Source organism: Entelurus aequoreus, linkage group LG04, assembly GCF_033978785.1.
Source record: "Entelurus aequoreus isolate RoL-2023_Sb linkage group LG04, RoL_Eaeq_v1.1, whole genome shotgun sequence".
Taxonomy (NCBI): domain Eukaryota; kingdom Metazoa; phylum Chordata; class Actinopteri; order Syngnathiformes; family Syngnathidae; genus Entelurus; species Entelurus aequoreus.
Window position 1 is genome coordinate 51,073,453 of NC_084734.1, and position 27,623 is coordinate 51,101,075.

Below are 27,623 nucleotides of genomic sequence, written 5' to 3' on the forward strand. Positions count from 1 at the left end.
AATTGATAAATTACAAGCAAACACCAGGGATATCCAAAGCCTGGTCCCAGAAGCCATTGGTGGCTCGCTGCTCGATTTTTGTTGGGCTGCTACATTTTCTGTAGCCAAAATTAATTCTGGGCGAAATTTTCTATTGAAAACAAAAACCTACAATATTATTAACATTTTTTTTCTCCAGTCTGTTTATTCCTCAAGTATATTAACTACTTAATTAGCCTAGGGCTATTTTGTTGGGTTTTTTTCAAATAAGTGAGGGCTTGGGCAAAATAAAAACATATTTTCCAAATCTGCTAAACTAGCTTTAGTTATGTACAGTATTGATTGATTGATTGAAACTTTTATTAGTAGATTGCACAGTACAGTACATATTCCGTACAATTGACCACTAAATGGTAACACCCGAATAAGTTTTTCAACTTGACAAAATTAACAGTATTTATATATCTAATATGATTATATATTTTGGTTCATATTGGGAGAGATTAAATGACGACACTATGATGAGCATAAAACTTTGCCAACTTAGCAATAGAAATTCTGTGTTTTTGGCAAGGCCCACATTGCCCAGCCTTGGCTTAGCATCTTGACCTACGATGGATTGTTGTTTTTTTTGGTGTGTATTTTTTATAACCAAAAAGGTTAATGATATCAAAGTGGAATCATTCGATTAGTGCCAAGGCAGCTTCCGGTGGGAAAAGTTTGGACACCCCCACGTTTAAAAAGTTAACTTTAGTTCTTATTTCCATTTCAGCTTGTTGTATGGAACTGTACTTTGTTTTCTAAAATCAAAAACGACCCTAATTTACTTACCATAGTACAGTTGCATCATAAATATTTGTATTTCTGGGTGTAGCTTTAGATACTAGGTGAGGTTGACTAATAATAGATGACAAAGACTGATAGTTTCTACATATAATTCTAAATAAGTAATGGCTTTGAAAAAAAAAGTGAAATAAATTACAAAAAAATGTGTCACAAAAGCAGATTTAGTCGACTTCTTCCATTCTTGAGGTGTCATCATCTCCCTCCAGAACTGGCATGTCTTCTTCAGCTGGCTGAGTGAGGTCCTCCACTGCTGAGTCGTCGTCATCGATGCCTGAGAATGACAGGTGCTCATTAGCGAGCCATTCTCTTTTTCGGACTTGCATTGTGCACTTTTAAGTCTTTAATGTACTTTGATGTAACTTGATAAAGAATAATTCCATCCATTTTCTATATCGCTTGTCCTCAGTAGGAACCCGCGACAGAGCCTATCCCAGGTGACTTTTAGGGCGAGAGGCGAGGTATACAACGTGGATTGTCACCATCACAGGACACATATAGACAAACAACCATTAGCCAATTTAAAATGTCCAATTAACCTAACACGTATGTTTTAAGGATGGAGGAGAATAAAGAAGTACTCAGACAGAACACAGAAATTTTTCAACATAGATTTGAACTCAGATGCTTGAGCCTGATATGATAACCAAGACACCATAACACTCACCAAGGCCAAGCTTGATCATTCTGTAAATGCGGTTGGCGTGCGTCTGTGGGTCCTCCAGTGTGAATCCTGAAGACAACAGCGCCGTTTCAAACAGAAGGATGACCAGATCCTTCACCGCCTTATCGTTCTTGTCCACGTCGGCCTTCACCCTTAGGGTCTCCACAATGGGATGCGCGGGGTTGATCTCCAGATGCTTCTTGGCCGTCATGTAGCCCATTGTGGCGTTGTCTCTCAAGGCCTGGGACTTCATGATTCTCTCCATGTTGGCCGTCCAGCCGTAGGTGCTGGTGACAATGCAGCATGGCGAGGAGACGAGGCGGTTGGAGACGCTGACCTGAAAATAACGAGGATGAGTGGCAGCAAGAACATGTTATCACTTACCAAATCCTGTATACAAATATTACCTTTTCAATCTTCTTGTCGAGGATGTCCTTCATGATCTTGCAAAGGTTTTCAAACTTGGTTTTTAACTCCTCCTGCTTCTTCTTCTCGTCCTCATCCTCCGGCAGCTCCAGACCTTCCTTGGTGACTGACACCAGGTTCTTGCCGTCGTACTCCTTCAGCTGTTGGACACAGTACTCGTCGATGGGCTCAATCATGTAGATGACCTCCAAGCCGGCCTTGCGAAGGCGCTCCACGAAGGCAGAGTTGGCCACCTGGTCCTTGGTCTCACCTGTCGCAAGAGGTTATTGGTTCAACAGGCTGAAAAAAATCCAAAGCAAATATAGAAAGAGAATGAAGCTGGAAACAAACCTGTGATGTAGTAGATGTGTTTCTGGTTGTCCTTCATACGTGAAACATAGTCCTTTAGCGACACCATCTCATCTCCGGAGGATGAGGTGTAGTATCTGAGCATCTCAGACAGTTTCTTCCTATTCTGGGAATCCTCATGGATGCCGAGCTACAAAATACAAATGCATGTTAGCGGTGTAAAAATAAATCAAAGAGGTCTGCAAGAGTCTGGATCAGCCTACCTTAATATTCTTGGAGAACTGCTCATAGCATTTCTTGTAGTTGTCCTTGTCCTCTGAAAGCTCTGTGAAGAGTTCCAGGCACTTCTTGACCAGGTTCTTGCGGATCACCTTGAGGATCTTACTCTGCTGCAGCATCTCTCTGGAGATGTTGAGAGGCAGATCCTCAGAGTCCACCACACCTTTGATAAAATCTGAGAAGAGAGAAGACAGACAGCCCTTAAGGAGCTTCCTCATGACAGCAGATGGTGACTGTTGAGTCATCTGGAGGTACTCACTGAGGTACTCTGGAATCAGCTCCTCACAGTTGTCCATGATGAAGACCCTGCGCACGTACAGCTTGATGTTGTTTCTCTTCTTCTTGTTCTCAAAGAGGTCAAATGCAGCCCTTCTGGGCACAAACAGCAGCGCTCGGAACTCCAGCTGGCCCTCCACGGAGAAATGCTGCAGACAAAAAAGACAGTTATTGAAGTACTTATGATACTGTTCCTGGTCATGAAAGATCTGCTGCAGGAACATACCTTGACAGCCAGGTGGTCCTCCCAGTCGTTGGTAAGACTCTTGTAGAACTCTCCATACTCTTCATTGGTGATGTCGTCAGGATTCCGTGTCCAGATGGGCTTGGTTTTGTTGAGCTCTTGTGCGTCAATGTACTTTTCCTTGACCTTCTTCTTCCTCTTGTTCTTGCTCTCCTTGGTGTCCTCGTCCTCGTCGGAGCCAACGTCCTCAATCAGAGGTTTGTCCTTGTCCTCACCGTCTTTCTCAAGCTCCTCCTCCTTGTCTGCCCCGTCGAGATCCACTTCTTTCTCCCTGGTCTTCTCCACCTTGCAAACCGAAGACAGTGTTAGGATCTTGGTTTCAGGGAAGTCGCTTAAATTTCTTGACGTGAACTTACGTAAAGTGTGATGGGGTAGCCAATGAATTGAGAGTGCTTCTTCACAACTTCCTTGACGCGCTTCTCCTCGCAATATTCCGTCTGGTCTTCTTTAAGGTATAAAATCACTTTGGTGCCTCTGCCGATAGGTTCTCCTAAAAGTCAACACAGATCAATACCAATGACCATTGTCAAAAACAATCAAAGAATAGTAAACCCACCGGTGTCGGGTTTGACTGTGAACGATCCCCCTGCCGCGGACTCCCACACGTACTGCTCGTCATCGTTGTGCTTGGTGATCACTGTCACTTTCTCGGCCACTAGGTATGCCGAGTAGAAACCCACGCCAAACTGGCCGATCATGGAGATGTCGGCACCGGCCTGCAAGGCCTCCATGAATGCCTTGGTGCCCGACTTTGCGATGGTGCCCAGGTTGTTGATCAGGTCTGCCTTTGTCATGCCAATGCCCGTGTCAGTGAGGGTGAGGGTACGGGCATGCAGGTCAGGCCTTATTTCGATCTTCAGCTCCTTGCACGAGTCCAGTCTGCTGGGGTCAGTCAAGCTCTCATAGCGGATTTTGTCCAAAGCCTGGCAGACAGAATTGTGAATATTTTAACAGTGAGTCAGTGTGCGAGTGGTTACAACTCAAACAAGCGTAGCTGCTCATTTGAGTTGGTGACGTAGGCATTTTGTCAACTCAATCTAGTACATACATTTCTTTACAATTATGAATTTAATTTTGAAAGAACAAAATAAATAGACCAAAAACAAATGTCCACTGCAGAGGACACTGGTTCTCGGGATGAAATGCAAACATCCTATTGTACATAGTTTAAAGGAATACTAATCCATCCATCCATTTTCTACCGCTTATCCCTTTTGAGGTCGCGGGGGGTGCTGGAGCCTATCTCAGCAATTAGCCTTAATACTTATTTTTACACTTGTATAACAGTCGATAGTGCTGAATAGTGATCAAATCCACTGACGTCGGAGGAGTTGGAGATGAGCTCCCTGAGGAAGATCTCTTTGTTGGAATAGAAGGTGTTGATGATGAGGGACATCAGCTGAGCAATCTCAGCCTGGAAGGCAAAAGTCTCCATTTCCTCCTCCATAGCGTGGCCGCCGGCGTTCTCGGGCATCTGTAGAATTGAAAAAGTCGCCTGCAGTTTAACTTTGTGAAATATTGTTATAATCAAGGGGCCATAAAGGCAACCACATGGTCTACGTGGGGGGTGGGTGAGCAGCTGCTGATGGTAAAGCACATGTTCAACCTGTCAATCAAATGCTCTGGCCCTTTACCATCCCCCAACGGTTACCTAATACCTAAAAGACGTTAATAGCTGAACGTCTCGTGAATTAAAATGCTGCTCCTAACTTCATGTTTGTTTATATGTTATTTGTTGGGTGTTATTATGAACATGATGTCCATTGTGTCCGCTATTGCTCTCACATTCAGGGTCACCCTCCATGCCAAGTGCATTAACATGTAAAGGGTCACCCTCCATGCCATGTGCTCATTAACATGTAACACAATTCTACCTGCTCTTTTCTCTTGGACTTTAGCGTCTATACTACATCAGTACAATCGACTTGGCAGCAAATACTTGATCTGTTCGGTGAAAGAATCACCACTATCAAAAAAAGCACAACAAAATGTAACGCTCTGTTATTCCTACCTTGACTATGAAATGTGTCTTCTACAAGAAGTGTTTCAATGTCTTTTTGGTGAAGAGCTCCAAGTCTTGACCTGTTCCTGGCCTCCTGTTTGGGGTACTCAAGCAAGTATGTTTGGATGCTATGTGCAGACCCCTACAACATACCAATGCCTTTTTATACTTAAGGGAGGGCGTTGTTCTGGAAGCTCCCATTCAGAAGGTTCCAGAAGATACGCTCACTACGGGAAAGGAGGGGCTCTGTGGATGTGGCTAGTGAAATGCCAGAGCCCCAACGTGGATGTGCCCTTTTAGGGCAGCCAAAGTCACAAGTGTTGCCTGTCACTCAGGCACAAGAAGCTTCCTGATAGCTTGTCTGAACATCAATGCCCCAGACCCCCGCCTGCCAACAACACCTACCCTGCAAAGTGTCACAGCTGTGCATATGCTTTGCTATCAGTTGCGGTGACCATTGCATGCATGCACACGCAAATGCCTAAACAGCCTTTTTGGTGCACAGTATTGGGATGAAACTAATCATCATACATTTAAGCTAATGAAGCTGTAGTTGTTAAACACTAATTAGTCATACGGTTATAAGAATTTTTAGTTAAAATGCATTGTTTATACCTATTAACTAGAACAAAACGTGTCACCAGAACGTGTGTGAAGTCACCAGACTATAATATGCACCTATAGCATAACCTAGATCTTCCTAATCAACTAAACATTAAGAGTGTTTGACATGTATGGTTTAGGTTTATTTCAAATATGCTGTAAAATGTAAGTGAATTATATTTAATTTTCTCTCATGACTCAAAGCGCTTTACATAGTTAAACAGATATCTACATCTTCTATCTTGTATCTAACTACGTCTACGCTACATTTAAACCAGTGTGGGTGGCACTGGGAGCAGGTAGGTAAAGTGTCTCCCTTAAGGACACAACAGCAGTGAATAGGACGGTGTTAGCGTGAATCGAACCTGTAACTTTCAAGTTTCTGTCATGGCTGCTCTACCAACCGAGCCACGCCCCTCAGTTACAGTTACAATAAGATACATCACAATTTCCAGTTTCTCTTTACAACATGTATTGATGCATTGACACTTACAAAAACACAATAAATGCATGTTTAATTCTCCAACTAATTCCCAGCTGACCAGAAGATGGCAGTGCTTATACGACACTTGCTACACCATATGTAATCCAAGTGTTTCCACATGGTAGTAGATACTTGTACAAGCAACAGGCTATGGATTATTTTCTTCATTATAAAGGATTTTTGACTAGAGTTCTTGCAGTAGGTATTCAACAGCTGAGAACCCCTGTCACATGCGGCCACTCCTCCCTATTGCTTGTATTCCGACAAGTGATTTTGTTCCAAAAGTGAAACAAAACAAGCTAAAATCAATCAATCAATGTTTATTTTTACCCTAAATCACAAGTGTCTCTAAGGGCTGCACAAGCCACAACGACATCCGCGGTACAGAGCCCACATAAGGGCAAGGAAAAACTCACCCCAGTGGGATGTCGAGGTGAATGGCTATGAGAAACCTTGGAGAGGACGCATATGTGCAGGGACGTGCACATGATTATAGAGGGGCAGGGGCTCAAAGTCAGAAAAGGGCAGGAATTTTTTTTTTTGTCCTTTACACAATATGGAAATTAATGTAAAATTAAATTTGCTAATAGGACGCTAACTACTTAGCTGTGTGTCCTTTGTAGGTAAAAGTGATTGCCATTTCTTTTGTGTCAACAAATTATGGTCATAATGAGTTAATTCACATTATCATAGGCTTGGAAGACATGAAAAGCAACAAAACACTGGTTTATTATTAGGCTATTTATTGTTAAAGATAAGCACTTTAATATTGAACATTGAACAGTGAAATATGAACTTTTAAAAAAATACAAAAATAAATACCCAAATGGAAAAAACTTAAATGTGAAAATCTGTCCTTCTTCCCTTAACTTGATGAAAACACCATCAAGTTGTAACTTATGGTCTTTCCCACTTAATGCTCAGACTAAACAACTGAAACGCAATACAGGGCCAAAAATATGGACCAGGGGCCAGTAGAGGGCTGTATCCTTTCTTTTTTTGGCATTGTGCTACAGGCATAATCAACATGAATCAAGTTTAAATACAGATGGTAATATTCCTAACAGATAACCTACATCTTATATCCCCAGAATGCTGAAATTATTATTATTAATAATAATAATAATAATGATTATTATTATTATTATTATTATTATTATTATTATTATTATTATTATTATTATTATCATTCTTATTCTTATTGTTATTATTATCATTATTATTATTATTATTTTGTTAACCCACACAGTAATAGCAAAGTCACAATAAACTTTATATCTAAAACTCTACCGTGAGAAAAATGTGATCCGCCGTAAACACAGTGCATTTTATTTTGAAAATTAACCCGGTGTTTTATTGTGTACACTACTTCCTGTCCCGCACGATCAGCTCTGCTCTGTGCGGACTTGATGTGCCGTGCTCAATTGATGCGCGTGCTCCGACGTCCGGCAAAAACAGAAGCTGACACATTGAATAATAGAATAATACAGCGTTTTTCTGCAATATTACCCATATTATATGCTGAATAAGTGGACGGCGACTAGACCATAACTCACAGGTTCAAGTTGCTCCACAGTCACGTCTCAGGGGCGCAGTATCTTGGCTCGCTCTCACTCACTCGAACTCAAACAACCCAGTATTACAAAAAAACGTGGAGTTTTTGTACCGCTGTTTTTTGTTTTTTTTTACATCCCTGACAGGAATGTATTAATGTTGTTTAAAGAGAAAAAAAGAAAAAAACACACACACACAGGCAGAGGGCACTTTTTAAGACGAGGCAAAAAAGGGCAGGGGCTCAGGCACCCATAGGGCCCTATGTGTGCACGTGCCTGCATATGTTGGTAAACACCCCCCCCCCTCCCCCCCACTCTAGGGGAGACCGAAAGCAATGGATGTCGAGTGGGTCTGACATAATATTGTGAAAGTCCAGTCCATAGTGGATCTAACATATTAGTGAGAGTCCAGTCCATAGTGGATCTAACATATTAGTGAGAGTCCAGTCCATAGTGGGGCCAGCAGGAAACCATGGGTATTCTATAATACAATAATACAGCAAGCAGCACGCACACTATGTACACAAATAGGCCTACATATTTCTGCAAAAAGCAGATATGAGCAACAAAACCAACTATATGCAATGGAATAGATCTCTATACTTTATTTTGAAAAGTTTTGTTGAGTGATAAAGGATTATTCGTCGGTGGAGTTCCCAAATAAATCAAACTATCGTGTGTTCCAGACATCATTATACACAACAAAACAGATAACAACTTGGAAAAGCATGGAGGTCTACTTCTTTGTGTGTGGCTGGGTCAAGGACATTAGTATCAAGCCTCGGTTAATGTTGTATTTCATGATTTAACTTTTTGAGGTCACCACAGTGTATATGGTGTTTTTTGTTGTTGTTTTACTTTTGTAGCAGTATGTAGAAATGGCACTGCTGGAGTGGCACTTGGTTGCATCAGCTCTGCTCTTTAATGTATTTGATGTCCTTTGTGGCGCCGGAAGTTGGCAGATCCTGCTCTGTCTCTCTGTCATCCCTCTTCAATGGGATTGTGTTGAAAATCTTAATTTCCCCTCGGGGATTAAAAAAGTACTTCTGATTCTGATTGCGTCTACTGCCATGTTTGTTGCCTGCCTTTGCTGTTGCACGCGCCGTTTACAAGTATGTGTGTTTTTTCCCGTCTTTTTCCAAAATATAACTACCGGTATAGATGTCAACATTGTGTATGTGCTGAAAGCTTCAATTTATGATCGTTGCCTTTGGTAAAAGCTTAACTCTTTTAGGTTTTGCTCACATTTGCTTTCTTTTATTAAGTCTTGCAGAGTTGGTGCTTTATGGAACACTCGTAACAAAATGGTGTCTTAAGAAATACAAATAACATCAAGATAAACATTTAATGGGAACAACTAAACGTTGAAAGTACATCAACAAACCTTTAACGAAGTGGTCACTGCAAACTTGTGTATTCTTACGGCTTTGCTCCCTGGAGCGCGTAATACTTTTGTCGTCGTCTTTCATAAAATCTTGCACTCTTCCGCCATTCTTGATTACCTCTTGAGGAACTCTGAAGAAACGTTTATCCTTTTTGCGACTTAAAAGGTTCGTGCAGCCGAAAACAAAGCAAGATCAGGGCATTTTTCTTCGAGATAGGCTAAATGGCGCCTATATGTACCCATTGAGAACAGACGCTGGCTTGACCACCACGCATATTCAATGAGCCGGACGTGACGTCATTTGGAATCCAAGCAATACGCAGATCGTGCTCGTATATCAGGGGTCCCCAAACTTTTTGACTCAGGGGCCGCATTGGGCTAAAAAAAATTGGCCGGGGGCCAGGCTGTGTATATATATATATATATATACATACATATACATATATATGTATATGTATATCAGTGACGTGCGGTAAGGTTCATGACTGGTGAGGCACGGACTTCATCACAGTCAGATTTACAAAGATATGAACCCTAAAGAGTATCTTATTCACCATTTGATTGGCAGCAGTTAACGGGTTATGTTTAAAAGCTCATACCAGCATTCTTCCCTGCTTGGCACTCAGCATCAAGGGTTGGAATTGGTGGTTAAATCACCAAAAATGATTCCCAGGCACGGCGCCGCTGCTGCCCACTGCTCCCCTCACCTCCCAGGGGGTGAGCAAGGGGATGGGTCAAATGCAGAGGACAAATTTCACCACACCTAGTGTGTGTGTGACAATCATTGGTACTTTAACTTAACTTTGACTTTACACATTCAAACTGTAGCACACAAAAAAGCACATTTAATTAAAAAAAACGTTATCATGGTCTTACCTTTACTTATAAGTGCGGGAACAGTGGTGTTCGTGTTGGAGGAGTTGTAAATGAATGAAATATGAAATCCGTGCTGCAGTCTGCAGGTGTACCTATTGTTGTGTCCCTGCGGTCGTTCGCGGCTCCTCCAGCGCGAGCATTGTTGTTTTTGCACTTTTTGGCTTCTTGTTAAGTGACTTTTTTTGGGTGGATTCGGTCTTGCACGTGGAGGGTTTGGGTGGGGGCTTTGGTTGGTGTGGCGCTCCCGTCGGGCGGTGCATTCTGCGGCGTAGGTGCTTGGCACCAGGAGGCGGGGTTATGAGGCGAGCCTCTCACAGTGCGTCTTCGCAGCAGTTTTATGTTTGCTCAGCACAATAAATACTTTACACACATACAGTTGTTGACAAAATACACTGTACATTATATACCTCAGCTAACTAAACTATGGAAATGTATAATATAAATGTATAAATAGCAATACGGTCTCACTCCTCTCTGAGCTGCCACCTTACCGTGGTAGAGGAGTTTGCGTGTCCCAATGATCCTAGGAGCTATGTTGTCCGGGGGATTTATGCCCCCTGGTAGGGTCTCCCAAGACAAACTGGTCCTAGGTGAGGGATCAGACAAAGAGCAGCTCGAAGACCTCAATGAAAAATAAAAACTATGGACCCAGATTTCCCTCGCCCGGACGCGGGTCACCGGGGCCCCCCTCTGGAGCCAGGCCCGGAGTTGGGGCACGATGGCGAGCGCCTAGTGGCCGGGCCTGTCCCCATGGGGCCCAGCCGGGCACAGCCCGAAGAGGCAACGTGGGTCCCCCCTCCAATGGGCTCACCACCCATAGCAGGGGTCATAGAGGTCGGGTGCAATGTGAGCTGGGCGGAAGCCGAAGGCAGGGCACTTGGCGGTCCGATCCTTGGCTACAAAAGCTAGCTCTTGGGACGTGGAACGTCACCTCGCTGGGAGGGGAAGGAGCCTGAGCTAGTGCGCGAGGTGGAGAAGTTCCGGCTAGACATAGTCGGACTCACTTCGACGCACAGCAAGGGCTCCGGAATCAGTTCTCTCGAGAGGGGCTGGACTCTCTTCCACTCTGGCGTTGCCGGCAGTGAGAGGCGACGGGCTGGGGTGGCAATTCTTGTTTCCCCCCGGCTCAGAGCCTGCATGTTGGAGTTCAACCCGGTGGACGAGAGGGTAGCTTCCCTCCGCCTTCGGGTGGGGGCACGGGTCCTGACTGTGGTTTGCGCTTACGCGCCAAACCGCAGCTCAGAGTACCCACCCTTTTTGGATTCACTCGAGGGGGTACTTGAGAGTGCTCCACCGGGTGATTCCCTCGTTCTACTGGGGGACTTCAACGCTCATGTTGGCAGCGACAGTGAAACCTGGAGAGGCGTGATTGGGAAGAATGGCTGCCCGGATCTGAACCCGAGCGGTGTTTTGTTATTGGGCTTTTGTGCCCGTCACGGATTGTCCATAACGAACACCATGTTCAAACATAAGGGTGTCCATATGTGCACTTGGCACCGGGACACCCTAGGCCGCAGTTCCATGATCGCCTTTGTAGTTGTGTCGTCGGATTTGCGGCCTCATGTTTTGGACACTCGGGTGAAGAGAGGGGCGGAGCTTTCTACCGATCACCACCTGGTGGTGAGTTGGCTGCGATGGTGGGGGAGGATGCCGGACAGACCTGGCAGGCCCAAACGCATTGTGAGGGTTTGCTGGGAACGTCTGGCAGAGTCTCCTGTCAGAGAGAGTTTCAATTCCCGCCTCCGGAAGAACTTTGAACATGTCACAAGGGAGGTGCTGGACATTGAGTCCGAATGGACCATGTTCCGCGCCTCTATTGTCGAGGCGGCTGATTGGAGCTGTGGCCGCAAGGTAGTTGGAGCCTGTCGTGGCGGTAATCCTAGAACCCGTTGGTGGACACCGGCGGTGAGGGATGCCGTCAAGCTGAAGAAGGAGTCCTATCGGGTTCTTTTGGCTCATAGGACTCCTGAGGCAGCGGACAGGTACCGACAGGCCAAGCGGTGTACGGCTTCGGCGGTTGCGGAGGCAAAAACTCGGACATGGGAGGAGTTCGGGGAAACCATGGAAAACGACTTCCGGACGGATTCGAAGCGATTCTGGACCACCATCCGCCGCCTCAGGAAGGGGAAGCAGTGCACTATCAACATCGTGTATGGTGAGGATGGTGTTCTGCTGACCTTGACTGCGGATGTTGTGGATCGGTGGAGGGAATACTTCGAAGACGTCCTCAATCCCACCAACACGTCTTCCTATGAGGAAGCAGTGCCTGGGGAATCTGTGGTGGGCTCTCCTATTTCTGGGGATGAGGTTGCTGAGGTAGTTAAAAAGCTCCTCGGTGGCAAGGCCCCGGGGGTGGATGAGATCCGCCCGGAGTTCCTTAAGGCTCTGGATGCTGTGGGGCTGTCTTGGTTGACAAGACTCTGCAGCATCGTGTGGACATCGGGGGCGGTACCTCTGGATTGGCAGACCGGGGTGGTGGTTCCTCTCTTTAAGAAGGGGAACCGGAGGGTGTGTTCTAACTATCGTGGGATCACACTCCTCAGCCTTCCCGGTAAGGTCTATTCAGGTGTGCTGGAGAGGAGGCTACGCCGGATAGTCGAACCTCGGATTTAGGAGGAACAGTGTAGTTTTCGTCCTGGTCGTGGAACTGTGGACCAGCTCTATACTCTCGGCAGGGTCCTTGAGGGTGCATGGGAGTTTGCCCAACCAGTCTACATGTGTTTTGTGGACTTGGAGAAGGCATTCGACCGTGTCCCTCGGGAAGTCCTGTGGGGAGTGCTCAGAGAGTATGGGGTATCGGACTGTCTGACTGAGGTGGTCCGCTCCCTGTATGATCAGTGCCAGAGTTTGGTCCGCATTGCCGGCAGTAAGTCGGACACGTTTCCAGTGAGGGTTGGACTCCGCCAAGGCTGCCCTTTGTCACAGATTCTGTTCATAACTTTTATGGACAGAATTTCTAGGCACAGTCAAGGCGTTGAGGGGATCTGGTTTGGTGGCTGCAGGATTAGGTCTCTGCTTTTTGCAGATGATGTGGTCCTGATGGCTTCATCTGGCCAGGATCTTCAGCTCTCACTGGACCGGTTTGCAGCTGAGTGTGAAGCGACTGGGATGAGAATCAGCACCTCCAAGTCCGAGTCCATGGTTCTCGCCCGGAAAAGGGTGGAGTGCCATCTACGGGTTGCGGAGGAGACCCTGCCCCAAGTGGAGGAGTTCAAGTACCTCGGAGTCTTGTTCACGAGTGAGGGAAGAGTGGATCGTGAGGTCGACAGGCGGATCGGTGCGGCGTCTTCAGTAATGCGGACGCTGTATCGATCCGTTGTGGTGAAGAAGGAGCTGAGCCGGAAGGCAAAGCCCTCAATTTACCGGTCGATCTACGTTCCCATCCTCACCTATGGTCATGAGCTTTGGGTTATGACCGAAAGGACAAGATCACGGGTACAAGCGGCCGAAATGAGTTTCCTCCGCCGGGTGGCGGGGCTCTCCCTTAGAGATAGGGTGAGAAGCTCTGCCATCCGGGGGGAGCTCAAAGTAAAGCCGCTGCTCCTCCACATCGAGAGGAGCCAGATGAGGTGGTTCGGGCATCTGGTCAGGATGCCACCCGAACGCCTCCCTAGGGAGGTGTTTAGGGCACGTCCGACCGGTAGGAGGCCACGGGGAAGACCCAGGACACGCTGGGAAGACTATGTCTCCCGGCTGGCCTGGGAACGCCTCGGGATCCCCCGGGAAGAGCTGGACGAAGTGGCTGGGGATAGGGAAGTCTGGGTTTCCCTGCTTAGGCTGCTGCCCCCGAGACCCGACCTCGGATAAGCGGAAGAAGATGGATGGATGGATGGATGGTCTCACTGCACAGCAGGCCAGCAGTTAGCCGAGTCATTGCGCACAATCCATGTTGAGGCACAACTGAGTGACGTGCCTCAACTGGCTGCTGATCACCGCACCGTCTCTTCTCAGTATTTGAACGGCAAATGTGAAAATAGAAATAAAAATAATCTAAAACTGGTGAAGTTAAATGGAAAATAACTTTAGTATAATCACTGGATACATATAACAATTTAATATTTTTTTTTTTTTTTTTTACATTTTTTTCTTTCCATGATGGCAGGTGAGGCCGTGCCTCCCCTGCCTCTAGTGACTGCACGTCACTGATGTATATATAGATATATACATTGTCTTTATAATCCGTTTTGTCATTTAACATCAATTAACATTGATGTTCATCAACATTTAACATTGTCACGTTATCGATGGGGAAAATTCATTTTTAGACAATAGGATTTGCGTGAGCGACTAGGAGACATCAAGAGTAACAAGCGGTAGAAAATGGATTAGAAAGGAAAGATTACAAAATATATATATATATATATATATATATATATATATATATATATATATATATATATATATATATATATATATATATATATATATATATATATATTTTTTTTTTTTACTTGTGGGCCGGATTTTGGATGCTGGGGGGCCGGATCCGGCCCGCGAGCCGTAGTTTGGGGACCTCTGTCGTATACGATCTGGGCCCCATTTTGTGTGAAGAAGCGAATGTCAATGAATTCATGAAAGGGCTATTTATATGAAATGTTACAACAACCATTCATAGCCGCTTCTTGCTCAGTCACTGATAAGGATATAATAATATAAATCCCAATTCCTCCAGTGGCGCACAGTATTAGTGCTGGTTTTGCGTTTAATCCCAGTCTGAGTTGAGATTGGAAGATTTATATATTTCAATTGTAATTGTGAAAATTTGAATTTTGCACAAAAAATAATTATTTAACAATTGTATTCCTATTAATTTGTTTTAGTACAAAACATGCATCAAATTAAATTCAAATTAGAGTTTAAAAAAAATATAAAACTAGTTTCACATGAATAACATTTTTTTTTTAAATTGTAAAAATCTGCCAAGTGCCCCAATTTAGCCTGGGACGGACCTGACCTGTCATAAAGAAGAGCTTTGACTTGCGTTTTGGGCAGTAAGTAGGTTTTCAAGAACAGCACTGTCATCCTGTCACGAAAAGGATCTTAGACTTAGACTAGTGTTTTTGCGCTTTTGTCTTTAGCATTTATAAATGGATGAAATCTATACCACAGGTTTCGTCACTTGCGCAAAGTGGATTCTCCTCCTTTCGTCTGACGTGCCTTCTGTCCCTCAAATCCGCATGTTCACTGGGTTCCACACATGCGTAGTCCGCCGCATCCGGGTCCGCGGACAAGGATGAACGGCGACTTCCAAGATGGCGGCGGAGGGAGGAGGGAAGGAGACCAACGACATTAAAACTCAGTTCACCACACGGGAAGGGGTCTACAAACTCCTCACGCACTCCGAGTACAGCCGCCCGAACCGGGTGCCTTTCAACTCACAGGGTTCCAACCCCGTCAAGGTCTCCTTCGTCAACGTGAACGACCAGTCGGGCAACGGAGACAGGGTCTGCTTCAATGTGGGCCGGGAGCTCTATTTTTATATCTACAAAGGTGTGAGAAAGGTAAACACCAGCTAATTTGTAGCTTCTAGCAAATCTCTGACTGTCAACTCCTCTCAATGTCTGTCATTAAAGTGCGCGGATTGTCCTCTAAAGGCCGCGTACCATTATTGAGCAAGTTGCTTAGCATCGCTAGCTAACGTCGCCACAGTTGTTTTTGTTGTTTCAGTCGAGCTCGTCTCTGCGGACTAAATGCCATCGTTGTTTCTTCATGTGAGACATGATGCGTGTAAACTATTTACGTCAAGTCCAATGTGGCGGTGTTAGTCTAGCAGTTAAAATGGAAGTGTTTGTCCACAATGTATGTGATGTCACGTGATGTACTGTTTACAAAACAACTACTTGGGTGATGCAAGTCTAGTCAAAGATCAGAACTTATTCATGATTGATGTTGATTGTGTGGAATCGATTGTTGATCAATTGCTGAGACCAACGCACAGCCCGGCAGGGGAGCATGAATATGCTTAGTTGAAGCATTAAACAGGAGGTCAGAATATTCAAAGAGATGCTCTATACCTCCCCAAGCTACCACTTTTCCAGTGTTAGGGTACCTGCTTGGCTCTGCATGTTTCTACTTGTTATTATGAAGTGGCCCGACTACATGTTACTTACTTTTGTACCAGGAAAAGCATGTATGTACTATTTCAAGTAGGACGGGGCTCCCCGGCGTTGATGAAAACGGTTATTAAAAGTGGTAGGGGCTAATTAGTAGAATAAATAATAAGATTATTTTGAAAGGATTTAATGTAAAGTGTCAATAGCAAGTAGACTGTTGTAGTATGTATGCCCTGTAAAAAGAGCAGAGTGGTCATGTCAAATTGAGGATCACTGTAAATATATTGCTTGGAATAATTTACTAGAGATTGACCACTGTGGTTTTTTTTTCAGGGCCAATACCGATTATTAGTCAAGGAGGCCGATATTCATTTCCAGTAAAATTTTGTTAAACATGAATAGTATACGTCATTAAACAGCTTTAAGTTGCTTTTTTACCATTATTTTTAGGAAATGTTGGACCAGTAGCAACATAATGTTATATGCGGCGCTAATGTCGTGGTTAATTCAGCACAAAAAAATCGGGGGGTGTCACAAACACCTTTATTACATGTGTCTTAAGAGGAGCATTAACATTTGCCTGTCAAAATATAGCAAATATCCTGAAAATTTGTAAAACTATGGATTTTTCTACATCACAATAACTTGCAAGCTTTTTAATTTTAAAGCAGTTTATGGATTTTAATACATAGTAAGGTTTCCTCATGTGGAACCCTGAAATATTGGCTGGTTAGTAGGTTGAGGTTTATTTCGAACATGTATACAGTTTCAATATGATACATCACACATTTTAATTTCTCTTTACAACATGTCTGAAAAGTTAAAGTTAAAGTACCAATGATTGTCACACACACACTAAGTGTGGTGAAATTTGTCCTCTGCATTTGACCCATCCCCTTGTTCACCCCCTGGGAGGTGAGGGGAGCAGTGGGCAGCAGCGGTGCCGCGCCCGGGAATCATTTTGGTGATTTAACCCCCAATTCCAACCCTTGATGCTGAGTGCCAAGCAGGGAGGTAATGGGTCCCATTTTTTTTATAGTCTTTGGTATGACTCGGCCGGGGTTTGAACTCACAACCTACCGATCTCAGGGCGGACACTCTAAGGAGTAGGAAGAAGCAAAGCTTATTTAATCATACCCCTTCTCCACCTCATATTAATTACTAATAAATGTACACGTCCATTTCTCAATTTGTAACACAATTTACGTCAATGGTGATGGATGGATGAATGATTGATGTGAAATATATGATTTTTAAATATGGCAAACCTTTGAATACAACTAATTCTGTGATCCTTTTATGTAGCTTATAGGTAAGAAATGTTTCAAGCTGGCTGACAATTTCTTCTTCAATGTAACAGAAATGAGCTGCTGGCTGCTCTTCGTTAGGTATTATATAAATCTTCTGTTTGTCAATCTACACAAGAGTGTATTTTTGGCAGAGATATATTTTCGGTCATCTTCATGTCTTGTTGCGATTTGATTAAATCACGGCACATGAAAACTCGCCGTGCTTTTTGATGAGCCCATGCATGTTACAAGTGTTGTGAACAGAGGCTTGTCGTGAGATGGCCACAGTAGCAAAAACCCAAAACGGGTGAAAGAAAGAAGGAATTCCAGGAAGGACAAAAACTGGGATTCCTGGCCAAAAATTAGTTCTGTTGAAGAAGAGACATGCTGTTGGCGAACAGTACTCAAAGGAGAAAAAGAGAGGGTGTGTGCGGGGGTATGGGGGTGTCCCGTCTTGACCACAGCAGCGCAGTTAGCAGAGGGGAGCACTGTTTTTTACTAACTTAGTCTCTACTTATCACACATTTTTAAATACTAAATACTAGAGATGTGTATTGTTAGGATTCTATTGATACTTATACCATCATCAATATTCCTTATCGATAACGGTATTCATCAGTACTCTTGACGGTACTATATGACATAATAGGTATAAAAAAAAGAAGGTGAAAAAATATTTGTATATTACCATTTTTTTTAGTAACACAATAGGTTATACATCCCTAGAACATCATGTAACATTTCAGTCTTTTATTAACATCTGTTTTTTAAGTCTAATACAAGTCAACTATGTTTGCAGTTGTTTTGTCATAATCTTGAAAAGATCACAAAGATCCATCACTGAGTATATTCATTACAATTACACTCAATTGAAAATACTATTAATTTATGGAATTAATTTGCAGAAAACAGACCTTTTACATTCTGTATCATATATATAATCAAATATACATTGGATACGGAGAGTATTCAGACCGCTTTACATGTTTCACTCTTTGTTTGATTCCAACCATTTGCTAAAATCCAAAAAGTTCATTTTATTTCTCACTCAGCACCGTATCTTGACAGAAAAAAACGAAATGTAGAATTTTTGGCAAATTTATTTAGAATAGAAAAAGTCAAAAATCACATGTACATAAGTATTCAGACCCTTGGTTCAACACTTTGTTGATGCACCTTTGGCAGGAATTACAGCCTCAAGGTTTTTGTATACAATGCCACAAGCTTGGCAGACCTATCTTTGGGCAGTTTTGCCCATTCCTCTTTGCAGCACCTCTCAATCTTCATCAGATTGGATGGGAAGAGTTGATTTTCATCCAGGATGTCTTTGTACATTGCTGCATTCATCTTAGTCTAGTTAGGGAGGTGACCAAGAACCCGATGGTCACTCTGTCAGAGCTACGGCATTCCTCTGTGGAGAGAGGACAACCATCTCTGCAGCAAACCACCAATCAGGCCTGTATGGTAGAGTGGCCAGACATAAATCATTTCTTAGTAAAAAGATGTCTATGAAGGTTCTCATTCATCCAGATCATTGTCATCTCAGGGCATTTAATCGATCGCAACTGGACTGCTTGTTTTTTTTTCTTGGATGACGTTTTGCTGTTCATTCGAGTAGGCTCTATCAGTTAGTGCTCATAGACTTAGATTGGTCAGCTCTACACCAGCAGCTGGTGCCAAATCCCAAAATATTATAGGAGGGTGTGCCTGGGCAAGGATGGTTTCACCCTATCGTAGTGATAAAAACAATTGTTTTAATGCAAATGAGCAGTCTTAACTGTCAAAGCCAACGGCGGTCATTGAAGTGTAAATTCCCCTGGTTAGCATTGAGGTGTGGCAGAATGATCGCTCTGGATTGACTACTAGCAGTCCAAAATAGTCGGAATCCCCAGTGTAAGCATTCAATTCAGTTGTAAGCAGAAGGCATAAATGGTATTCTGGTCACCTTCTGTGACCAACATGTTTCTAACTCGTGTTATTTGTTGGAGGCTAAATTGCAGAGGAATGGTTGCAAGGATGACGTATTGGGGAGACAGGTGGTGTTGCAGACCACCTCGCAGACCACCTCCTCTGTTTAGGGATGGTTTTTCCAACCTTGACATAGATGGTCTCCCTCCCTCCTCTTAACTACCATCCGCCCTTCCTGTCCAGAATCTGTACATGTTTGTTCTAGTGATGAGTTTGATGAGGCGTCATGAAGCGTTTCGACACATTGCAAAACTGTATTGATACTGTGTCACTAAATACTGACATCTGCTGGACATTAAAAATCCCTACAGGCAACCTATGGACCGACTCAACTGACACTGATTTTATGACCTAGTATATACAATAATATAAACCAAGTCATTGTATTTAATTTAGGATTATTTCTTCATTCTATCTTCATTAAATAAAAATATATTTTAATGTTTTTTAGATACAGTCAATAAAAAATGTGAACATGTATCATAACATGGAAATCTAAGAGAACGTGTTGTGAATGAGGATGCTTGTGGACTGGGAATTGTTTTAATTTATTTTTTACATATTTTTATTAAAAAAAACAGTTTTTCCAACATATTCAATTTTAGACGATTTCTTTCATTGATTGATTGAAACTTTTATTAGTAGATTGTACAGTACATATTCCGTACAATTGACCACTAAATGGTAACACCCCAATAAGTTTTTCAACTTGTTTAAGTCGGGGTCCACTTAAATTGATTCATGATACAGATATATACTATCTTCATAATACAGTCATCACACAAGTTAATCATCAGAGTATATACATTGAATTATTTACAATCCGGGGTGTGGGATGTGGAGGGGGTGGGGTGGGGGGGTTAGGTTTGGTTGGTATCAACACTTCAGTCGTCTCTTCTTAGTTATTATTTCTCCGGCTGTAGAAAAGACCCGCTCACAGGGCACAGAGTAGGCGGGAGTGATCGGTCACGTGACTTTCTAAAAGCGGTACGCGCACCGACACAGGGTTTTGCTCTATGAGCTCGACGCATGCGATGCATCAGTGTTGCCGGACCCATGAATAGTTTGTTCTTAAAGGATTGTTGTTTTTCCCTGAGGTGCAGGTAGACAGCTGAGTCTTGGCCTGAAGAGTTTGCCCGTCTGTGCTGCTTCTTAGTAAAAAGTTTGCCAAAATTCACCTGAAAGACTCTCAAACCACGAGAAACAAAATTCTCTGATCTGATGAAACTTGAGAAGCTTGAATTCCTTCGTGTGAATGCCAGGCATCTTGTTTGGAGGAAACCAGGCACTGCTCATCACCAGGCCAATACCCTCCCTCAATGAAGCATAGTGGTGGCAGCATCATGCTGTGGGGATGTTTTTCAGCGGCAAGAACTGGGAGACTAGTCAGGCTAGAGAGAAAGATAAATGTAGCAATACAGACAAATCCTGGATGAAAACCAACGCTTCCCATCTAATCTGATGGAGTTTGAGAGGTGCTGCAAAGAGGAATGACCGAAACTGCTCAAAGATAGGTGTGCCAAGCTTGTGGCATCGTATTAAAAAAGACTCGTGGCTGTAAATTCTGCCAAATGTGCATCAACAATGTTTTGAATGTATTTTTTTCTGAATACATACGTACATGAGATTTGGGGTTTTTTCATTTTTATAAATTTGCTAAAATTTTTACATTTCAGTGTTTTTCTGTCAAGATGGGGTGCTGAGTGTACATAAATGAAAAATAACATTAACTTCTTTGATTTTAGCAAATAGCTTCAATGAAACCAAGAGTGAAACATTCAAAGGTGTCTGAAGACTTTCTGTACCCACTGTATAAAATCAATACAGTCAATTAGCATGTTAGGTGGGTCTGTAGGGATGTCAGACACCGACTAGAGACCTGTCAGCTCTTGCTATCCTGCTTCAAATCTACTTCATGGATTATTGTGTTACTTCTATGTTTCGCGTTTTTGAGCGGATTAATATTTACCTGTGGATTACTAGATGGCTACGAGGACGGTTGACGAAGCGCGGTAGCGGCGGGCATGTGTTAAGTGGAGTTCGCTTTAAACTAAAAACAACTCCTAACGTGCGTCACTTTGACTGTGGGTCTTTTGTGGAAATATTGTTGTGACAAACCTTTGTGTGGTGCTGCTTCCCTATTTGTGACTATTCAAAACTGATTTGTTATGTGTAGCAATTATGACGGTCAGTTGGATTTAAAAAAAATACCTACAGCAGTATCCTTAGTCCAGAATCTTCACGGTCAAGAAGGACTGACCCAATTAGGAATCTGTACCAAAAAATACCTGTACTCGGTAGGAACCAGTACTTAATATACATCCCTACTAAAAACTGGTAATATATGTTTGTATATTGTAACTGCTGATGTATTTCTGTTGTAGTTGTTAAAAATATAAAATATAAAAAAAAATATCGGACGATACCAATAAAAGGAAACTGATATCGATATATGTAAAAATTTCAAATATCCAAATGGCTAAATCCCTACAATGTATTTAGCCATTTGGTAATGTCAAATATTAAGGTATGGCAAAGCCAAAACAAGAACAATTTTGAAGGTAGAAGTCTGCCCCTCTGTCCTTTCTGTACATTAGTTCTAACTGAAAGAACCCTTGTTTGGACATGGTCTGCAGGGAATGTTTAGTTTGTCAGCAGTCTTTATAACGTCTTGTATCCTGTCTGTCTGGTTTGGTTACATTGCTGGGAAAATAACTCTTTGTCTTCCCCTTTCATCCGTCGTATTTGTTGTTTTCAGGCCGCCGACCTCAGCAAGCCCATAGACAAGAGGATATACAAAGGAACGCAGCCCACCTGTCATGACTTCAACCCCCTAACAGCCACCGCCGAGAGTGTGTCCCTACTAGTTGGCTTCTCGGCAGGCCAGGTGCAGCTCATAGACCCCATCAAGAAGGAGACTAGCAAGCTCTTTAACGAAGAGGTGGGTGCTCGGGTAACCTAGTTGGCGCGGTAAGAATAAAATGGAATTCTGTACTGAAGTCAGCTGTTTTTTTTTCTCCTTGTCAGAGACTCATCGACAAGTCACGAGTGACGTGCGTACGATGGGTTCCTGGTTCAGAAAGCCTCTTCTTGGTGGCTCACTCGAGTGGCTCCATGTACTTGTACAATGTGGAGAACACATGTGGGGCAGCAGCGCCGCATTACCAGCTCCTCAAGCAGGGGGAAAACTACGCCGTGCACACATGCAAGAGCAAATCGGGCCGCAACCCCTTACTGCGTTGGACGGTGGGGGACGGGGCGCTCAATGAGTTCGCCTTTTCCCCAGACGGCAAGTTCCTCGCCTGCGCAAGCCAAGATGGCTATTTGCGGGTGTTTGGTTTTGACGCCGCTGAGCTGCACGGCACCATGAAGAGCTACTTCGGAGGCTTGCTGTGCGTGTGCTGGAGCCCCGACGGGCGTTACATCGTCGCAGGCGGGGAGGACGACCTGGTGTCGGTGTGGTCATTCTCGGACTGCAGGGTGATCGCACGGGGACACGGCCACAAGTCGTGGGTGAGCGTGGTGGCCTTTGACCACTGCACCACCAGCATGGAGGACGGCGACCCTCCTGCCGAGTTTAGCGGCAGCGACGAGGACTTTAACGAGCAGATTCATATTAGGGACAGAGCCAACAGCGCCAATTCCAGACTTTCCAAGAGGAACTCTACAGACAGTCGGCCTGTTAGCGTGACCTACAGATTTGGGTCAGTGGGCCAGGACACGCAGCTGTGTCTGTGGGACCTTACTGAGGACATACTGTTTCCTCATCTCCCGCTGTCTCGCACCAGGACTCACACTAATGTGATGAGTGCCACGAGCCCTCCAGCTACTGGACACAACTCAACAAGCACGATATCCACTGCCACAACTAATCCCAGTGGCGCTAATGGTAAAGACACCGTTAGCAACAGCAGCACAGGCGGAAACACGCCAAACTCCCTCCCAGGCACGCTGCCTCGCTCCAACAGCCTGCCACAATCCCCCAACCAAGCAGGGGGCGGCAGCACGCCCAACAGCCATGCTGGCAGCAACAGCAGCAGCGGCAGCAACAATAACAGCGCGAAGGGCGGCAGCATCATCGACACTGCTCTGATCGGCGCCGGGAAGTTTGCCACGCTGTCAATACACGAGTCGCGTAAGGAGCGCCCGGAGAAGGATCACAAGCGTGTGCACAGCGTCGGCCACGTTGGCAGCAAGAGCAGCGACAAGCTTAACCAGCTGAGCGCGTCGCGGGGGGCCAAGAACGACACAGCCAAGACGCTGGGCACCACTCTGTGCCCGCGCATGGAGGAGGTACCGCTGCTGGAGCCACTGGTGTGCAAGAAGATTGCCCACGAGAGACTCACTGTGTTGATATTCCTGGAGGACTGTCTGGTCACGGCCTGTCAGGAGGGCTTTGTGTGCACATGGGCCAGGCCTGGGAAAGTGGTGAGTTACACGCCTCATTATAAAAACATTATTTTTGTGATTATTTATACTTACTGTACATTACAGTCTGAACAACATATATTTATCCACACTAAAAGGAAATAAGCGCCCCCTCCCCAGTGTACGGGAGGCACACTGCGTATGACCAATAGTCGCATTAGAGAAAATGCATGGGACACTGGGACTTCACATGTAGGTGTGAAAATACAAAAAAGATTTGAGAAATCAGACTAATTTAGTGCATGAAAATGTGAGTGAAACAGGAGTGCAGAACATTCACAGAGGGTTGCCTTTTTTTCTAGTGCACGTTACCTACTATAGCTCTAACGCTATTGAAGCTTTTGTGCTGGCGCAAACAGCGTTCAAAGTAGAACTGCTGACACACTTGGAGCCCCAAGTAGGAGGAACATTTCTTCTTTGCTAATGGAAAAGGCTTACCAGGGAGTGCCAAGTAGGTACCGTGCAGCAGAAAAGAGATCTGAGGTTCATCACTGGCAGCTACTCCCAAGATACTATTTCAACTTCATCCTGTCTTCCCAGTGTTGTGACCTGATATCATATGACCGCTGCTCTGAAGTGGTATCACTGTGACATATTTGCATCTCCGACTGACCAAATACTACCAATAATACTCAAAGTACATCATTTTACCTGAGTTTGTGAAGCTAATAATAATGACACTTTTAAAATTGACAAGATTTGAAATGTATTACCCAAAAAAATGAATAGTGGTGTTCTGTAATGCCTTGGTAGTTGTACCTCCTCACAATTTTTGTAGAATTTGGTTTTGCAACGTTTTCACTCCGGCCTCGTTTATCATACGACCAAACATTGCGTGTTAAATGCAGATTAGGCGCTCTGCGAAGCTTAAATGGCAGGACGAAGTGCTTTTAAAATCTCAATAATTGAATGACATTACGCCTAATGAAATGTTACCACAAACATATTTCTAGTCCCTTCTTGCATTCGTCACTGGTAAGAACAGAATTGCAAATTTCCTTAAACATTCTCTGTCCCCCGTGGTACACAGTATTAGTGTTTGTCTTGTAAGGCAGTGGTGCTGAGTTTGATCCTGGGTCAGAGTTGTGCCAAGAAGTTGTAACAAATGCACCCAAGTTCCCCGGGTGTCTTTGCCACTACGCAATTAAGGAGTCACGGGTGGGACCTGATATTCAGCTGGGAATGATTAATACATTAAATAAACACAAGACATGTATAACTATTAGCCACAAAACGATCGGCTTATATTTAATATGCCACAAATTAATCCCGCATAGCAAACAACTCCCCCCTCCCGTCCATACAACCCGCCAATATAAATCAAACACCTACACAACACACTCAATCCCACAGCCCAAAGTTCATACAACGCATATATTTCCCCAAAGTCCCAAAAGTTACGTACGTGACATGCACGTACGGGCAAGCGATGAAATGTTTGAAAGCCGCAGCAGTGTACTCACGGTACCGAGACTGCGCATCCAACTCAAAGTCCTCCTGGAAAGAGTCCCTGTTCTCCCGGTTCTCCACAGGCCAATGGAAAGCACACCAAAAATGTCAAAAAAGAGGATTAATCCATGAAGTGGCTCCGTGGTAAAAACGCTGTGTCTGACAGGTGCTCCAGGTGGATTGTGACGTCACTTTCCGCTTCCGCCCGGTCTGATAGAACCGGATGCCTTTTATATCCCCACATATTTATTATGTTACATATTTAATATTAACATGATTATTTTATACGCCTGTAACAGTTTATAATAAGTACATGGATGACATAATAAGTATATATATATATTTATTTTCCCAGCTGAGCACAAGTAAATTGTGACTGGCAATATTTATTATATATATATCGAAGGACCCCTATGGCCATTACAAAGTTTTGCTAATTTGTATTTCAATTAAAAATGTGTTATTTACCACTAAAACATTTATCATTGAAAAATGTATTTCCCATGAATAAGTTTTAGTACAAAATCCATCAAATTAAATTTAAGTTTGATTAAAAAGGTGTAAACATTTTTCAATGGCAGGGCTCAAAATACGATTCTGCTTCAGCCCTAATTGAACCCTTAATGTGTGTAACTAGTCAGTGTGCATGCGCACCGTTCCGCGAAATGGAGTGCCCAACAAAAAATTCCTCTCGCTTGTGACTCAGTCTCTATTGAATGGGGCTAAAGAAAGTTGTGAGTGCCAGTACTTTGATAAAGAAGGCAGAAACCACGATTGAATTTAAAAAAAGTTTTTGCACATACAACTGTTTTTTCAATAAAATGTTTTGTTTTCATATTTTTGAGTATCTCGAACGGATGAATTGGATTTATAAAAACATTTTACAGCAAAAATTTGCTTAGGTTTTTGAACGATTCAGACCTTTCATAACGGATTCCTACGAAAAACTGAGGTACAGATCCATTTGTTTCACGACACTCATTCCGGCCTTGAGAACTTTTACTGCTTCTTTTCTCACATCTGACTTGTTTGTTGATCGAGTCTTCTGTGTCCATGCAGGGCTTGCTGACATCACAGAACAACCCCACCACCAACTCACCCAGTGGAACTGTCGTATAGCCCCGCCCCCTTCAGCCCCTCTGCACCACGTCCGCCAGGGAGTCGCCGCTTAATAGGAACTTGACGCCTTTCGTGTGCTGTGAAAAGGGTGCTATCTTTCAAGTAGTAGTGCTTTAAAATGGTAGATGAAAGGGTTGCCATGGTTATTCTGCCGCTAGTTTTGTACAGCCTTCTTCTGTGGTTCAGCGTTGGTCGCTCAAAGGTGTTTTCAAGCAGCTGCATATTCTCTCAGACTTGAGTTCATTCTTCCTTCAAATCACACAAAGTGTATTTGCACAATTTTTTCTTCCTCTTAATTCCTGGCTGAAGAACACAAGCAGATTAGGAAGCACTTGGCTCGTCGGTGCCCCCTGTCTCCACGCTGGATGCTGCAATCATGTTTTTCTTTTATTATTTAGAAAAATAACATTTGCACTTAATAGTTTAAAGAGAACGGATGTAGTTTTTGTGGAGTGTTCAAAGAAATATAAATAGAATTATTAAAACCTTTGTACCGTTTATTTTAATATTGTTTTGAGACGACACGGGCTCTGTATTATATGTAAATATTGTACTTCAATGATTTATGGAGATGATCAATAGTTTAAAAGAGCCTCTTTTGAGAGAATAGAGCTATTTCTAATACAGAAAATCTATACCTAATCTTAAAATTTTCAATATGCAGATTTTTTTGAACTTTTGTTGTATATAAAGAGAATTCAGGTGTATTTTTATTAATGCAACATTTGTTATATAGGAGATCATTTTATCTAACTGGTAGGGCTGAATATTCGCCTGCCTGGAAGGAAGGCAGGACACTTTCAGCCATAACTGAGCTCAGGTAAAACGCAGGAACACACGCCGACCAAAGTGTGAATTGATGAGGCGCGTTATAATTGTTAAAAACACTTATAAAATCATGCTCTCGCTGGATGTTGCTTTGGGATGCGTGAGGGTGTTTCCCTACCGCCTGCACTGTGGGGAGATTTGAACGGTGGCCGCCTTTTCCTCCATTAAAACTGTTTGCAAGACTACGACCACGACTCTTAGTTTTTATTATGACCGATTGCATTTTTTAAAAGGATGACTTAAAAGCGTCTTTCCAATTTAATGGGATGAGATGAGCCACTAAAGGGCAATGCAGTTCAAACATACATATATCAGGGTTCGTACGGGCATACTTGGTAACCCTCCCCAATTTTCCGGGAGACTCCCCAATTTCAGTGCCTCTCCCGAAAATCTCCCGGGACAACCATTCTCCCGAATTTCTCCCGAATTTCTCCCGATTTCCGGTCGGACAACAAGGCACGCCCCCTCTAGGTCCATGCGGACCTGAGTGAGGACAGCCTTTCGTCACGTCCGCTTTTTCTCCATATTAACAGCATGCCCTGCCCTGCGATGAGGTGGCGACTTGTCCACGTTGTACCCTGCCTGTAA

The 27,623-nt window shown here is 43.7% G+C and overlaps 2 protein-coding genes across 7 annotated transcripts; one reads left to right on the forward strand and one right to left on the reverse strand.

Moving 5' to 3' along the window:
• Positions 1-771: 771 nt before the first annotated feature.
• Positions 772-15,164, reverse strand: hsp90aa1.1 (heat shock protein 90, alpha (cytosolic), class A member 1, tandem duplicate 1). 5 transcript variants are annotated; one of them, XM_062045167.1, is made up of 12 exons: positions 15,006-15,164; positions 4,321-4,473; positions 3,556-3,922; positions 3,356-3,489; positions 2,982-3,284; positions 2,739-2,904; positions 2,464-2,654; positions 2,243-2,390; positions 1,894-2,162; positions 1,638-1,823; positions 1,490-1,555; positions 772-1,096 (listed from the first exon to the last, which is right to left on the reverse strand). In XM_062045167.1, the coding sequence occupies exons 2-11, from the start codon at positions 4,471-4,473 to the stop codon at positions 1,505-1,507; spliced, it is 1,968 nt and encodes a 655-aa protein (XP_061901151.1). In that variant the 5' UTR covers positions 15,006-15,164; the 3' UTR covers positions 772-1,096; positions 1,490-1,504. The 5 variants fall into 5 exon arrangements, with proteins under 5 accessions (XP_061901151.1, XP_061901147.1, XP_061901149.1 ...); XM_062045163.1 differs by having other exon boundaries at positions 1,490-1,823; positions 15,006-15,161; XM_062045165.1 differs by lacking the exon at positions 15,006-15,164 and adding an exon at positions 9,902-10,024 and having other exon boundaries at positions 1,490-1,823.
• Positions 15,006-27,215, forward strand: LOC133648762 (WD repeat-containing protein 20-like). 2 transcript variants are annotated; one of them, XM_062045168.1, is made up of 4 exons: positions 15,006-15,402; positions 21,970-22,152; positions 22,239-23,639; positions 26,148-27,215. In XM_062045168.1, exons 1-4 carry the CDS (start codon positions 15,154-15,156, stop codon positions 26,205-26,207), a joined length of 1,893 nt encoding a protein of 630 aa, XP_061901152.1. In that variant the 5' UTR covers positions 15,006-15,153; the 3' UTR covers positions 26,208-27,215. The 2 variants fall into 2 exon arrangements, with proteins under 2 accessions (XP_061901152.1, XP_061901153.1); XM_062045169.1 differs by having other exon boundaries at positions 15,211-15,391.
• Positions 27,216-27,623: the final 408 nt, after the last annotated feature.